Source organism: Triticum urartu, chromosome 4A (assembly GCF_056163025.1).
Source record: "Triticum urartu cultivar PI428250 chromosome 4A, HENAU_Tu73, whole genome shotgun sequence".
Classification (NCBI taxonomy): domain Eukaryota; kingdom Viridiplantae; phylum Streptophyta; class Magnoliopsida; order Poales; family Poaceae; genus Triticum; species Triticum urartu.
Window position 1 is genome coordinate 571410094 of NC_141876.1, and position 2442 is coordinate 571412535.

The window sequence follows — 2442 nt, forward strand, 5'->3', positions numbered from 1 at the left end:
AATATTTCGCTAAAAAAATTCACTACGAATATTACGTCTTGTGCTGAGTGCGTAAGCAAAATCCAACTTGCGTGTTCTTCATCGAACCGCCTACTATTTTTTTGTCAGCGACGCATCAAACCTCAAAAGGGAAGAAACGCGGTGAAAAGTAAAATTACTATGCTGCATCTCATGCTACCATGTGACGACGCCTGCATTTCACGAACAGGGAAAGCAAATATTCATCTCGTGAAGAACACGCACACGCCGCATTTGACCACACTGACTGAAAAGTTTCTCGACTTGTAATAAAGCAGAGAGGACACCCAGGAGAGGAGACAAATGTAACAAATGAAAGAATTCCATTAATAATGATCTGGAGCGTACAGTATGTAGCAAGATAACATGGCAAGGTCATGTCATGTCACTCTCTCCGCAGCCTCTAAAAATGAATCTCGTTGTATGAACAACAGCGCTAATAAAACAGAGTGGCACTCCCGCGGCGGTCGAGCGAGGACCGCTGCATGCATCTAGAACATGACGGCGGCGGCGACGGCACCGGCCACGGCGACGAAGCTGACGGAGGAGGCGTAGACCGCGGAACTGGCGGGCGTGGTGCCGCTGGGCGCGCCGGCGGGCGCGCCCGCGGGTGCTCCGGCGACCGCGGAGGGTGTCATCGCGGAAGGAGCGCCGGTGGGGGCGTCGGTGGGCGGGGCCGGGGGAGAGGCCATCGGGGACGGCGCCGATGCGGTCGGAGGCGTGGCGACCGGGGGCGACCTCGTCGGGGCCGCCGGCAGCGGGGCCATCTTGGGCGCCGGCATGGGGCCCTGCGCGGCCGCGGTGATGGCCAGGAGCGCGACGATGGCGGCGACCACGGCGAAGCGAGCCATTTGGTTGGTGCTGGTGGACGGAGGGGAAGCTGGCTAAGCTTTAGAAGAGACAGTAGGCGGCGACGACGGACGGAGTGCTCTGGCTCTGTATAGAAGCTGTGGGAGGGAGAGGTGTGGTGCGCTGCGAGTTGTGAGTTGGAGCGAGGGGGAGGCCGCCATTTATAGCGGGGGAAGCAAGGGTTTAGCTAATGGCGCGTCATTGGCGGGGTCGCTGTCACGCGGCGTCGTGCGAGACACTCTGGGACGAGACCAGGATGCCTGTCAGTGCAGGGTTACCGTTAGCGGCGCCGACCCGGGGTCCAACGGCTAGCTCGGGGGCCATGTGGAGCGTTGGATCGCCAACGGACGCGGCGGATGCAATCGGGACTACCCGTTGGGATGGACGTGACCGTTGGGGCGGTGGGTCGGCCGGACGGGCGCCGACTAGCCGTTGTGGTAGGTTCCCGTCGTTCAACGGCCGGGAGGAGGTGCTGTCGTCCTGACAGACTTGCACGACAAAAAGTTATATACGTGGTCCCCATCTCGGGCGGCGGGATGATTCGCGAATATTGTGGGTTCGCCGGCCATGTGATCGACCGTTTGTTTGTCTGGACAAATTCATGTGAACGGTCGCACTGTTCCGGGCGTATACGGCTGGGCCGCGTTCGCACGGTGGCTACAGCGGCTCATGTACAGTACTGGCTACTGCACAGGATGTTAAACCGGACCGGGCTACGGCCTCTGCTTCCGCTGGCGAAAGCCTGGCGTGCGAGGTCCACATGAGCTGTATGAAGCGAGGGGCCTCGCGGGATCCAGCAACGGGCTGTCGATACATCCGCAAGGGAGGTGCATCCAACCACAAGTCCAAACGAAGGACGCATTTGTTTGTTTTTTTTGTCTATTTCGATCGGCCGTCCTTCCTGCGTCCGGTTGGTTTAAGATTTGGATCGGTAGTATGTCCAATGCGCCGACCCGTGGCCGGCTAACCGCTCTTTTTCATCCTATAGCATAAATTTTGCATTATTTCACACACAACTTTTGCATTATTTCACAAGCAAACATATAGTCCACAACCAAATACTTCTTCCGTTCCAAAATAAGTGTCTTGAGCTTAGTACAAATTTGTATTAAAGCTAGTACAAAGTTGAAATACTTATTTTGGGACGAAGGGAGTAAATAGCATAGTTTCAACCAAATAAATAGCATAGTTTTACAAGCCGAATAAAAGTAAATATGTCTCACATAGTTTTGCAAGTCGAATAAAAAAGATACATCTATTGGTCGTCAATATGAGCCCACATATGCTTAACCAAATCATTTTACAGTTGCATGTGAATTTTCCAATAACGCATGTCATGATGAAATTGGGTGAACTGTTCAAACATTGTCACTCCTCCATGCTCAGGCACAACATTCTCACCCTGAAACTGAAATCCTTGATCGTACAGACGTTTCGGGCGCTCATCTTCTACGATCATATTGTGCATGATCACATAAGCAGTCATCACCTCCCACAGTTTCTGCGTGCTCCAAGTATTAGCAAGATACCGAACAATGCCCCATCGAGATTGCAAAACACCAAAGACACGCTCGA

The 2442-nt window shown here is 53.8% G+C and overlaps 1 protein-coding gene across 1 annotated transcript; it reads right to left on the minus strand.

Annotated features, from left to right (window-relative positions):
* Positions 1-324: 324 nt before the first annotated feature.
* Positions 325-1020, minus strand: LOC125554267 (uncharacterized). Its single transcript, XM_048717840.2, has one exon. The coding sequence runs from the start codon at positions 867-869 to the stop codon at positions 510-512; it is 360 nt and encodes a 119-aa protein (XP_048573797.1). The 5' UTR covers positions 870-1020; the 3' UTR covers positions 325-509.
* Positions 1021-2442: the final 1422 nt, after the last annotated feature.

What these genes read in the sequence shown, in the direction of transcription:
- LOC125554267 (XM_048717840.2), bottom strand. Translation starts at nt 869, where the DNA reads ATGGCTCGCTTCGCCGTGGTCGCCGCCATCGTCGCGCTCCTGGCCATC.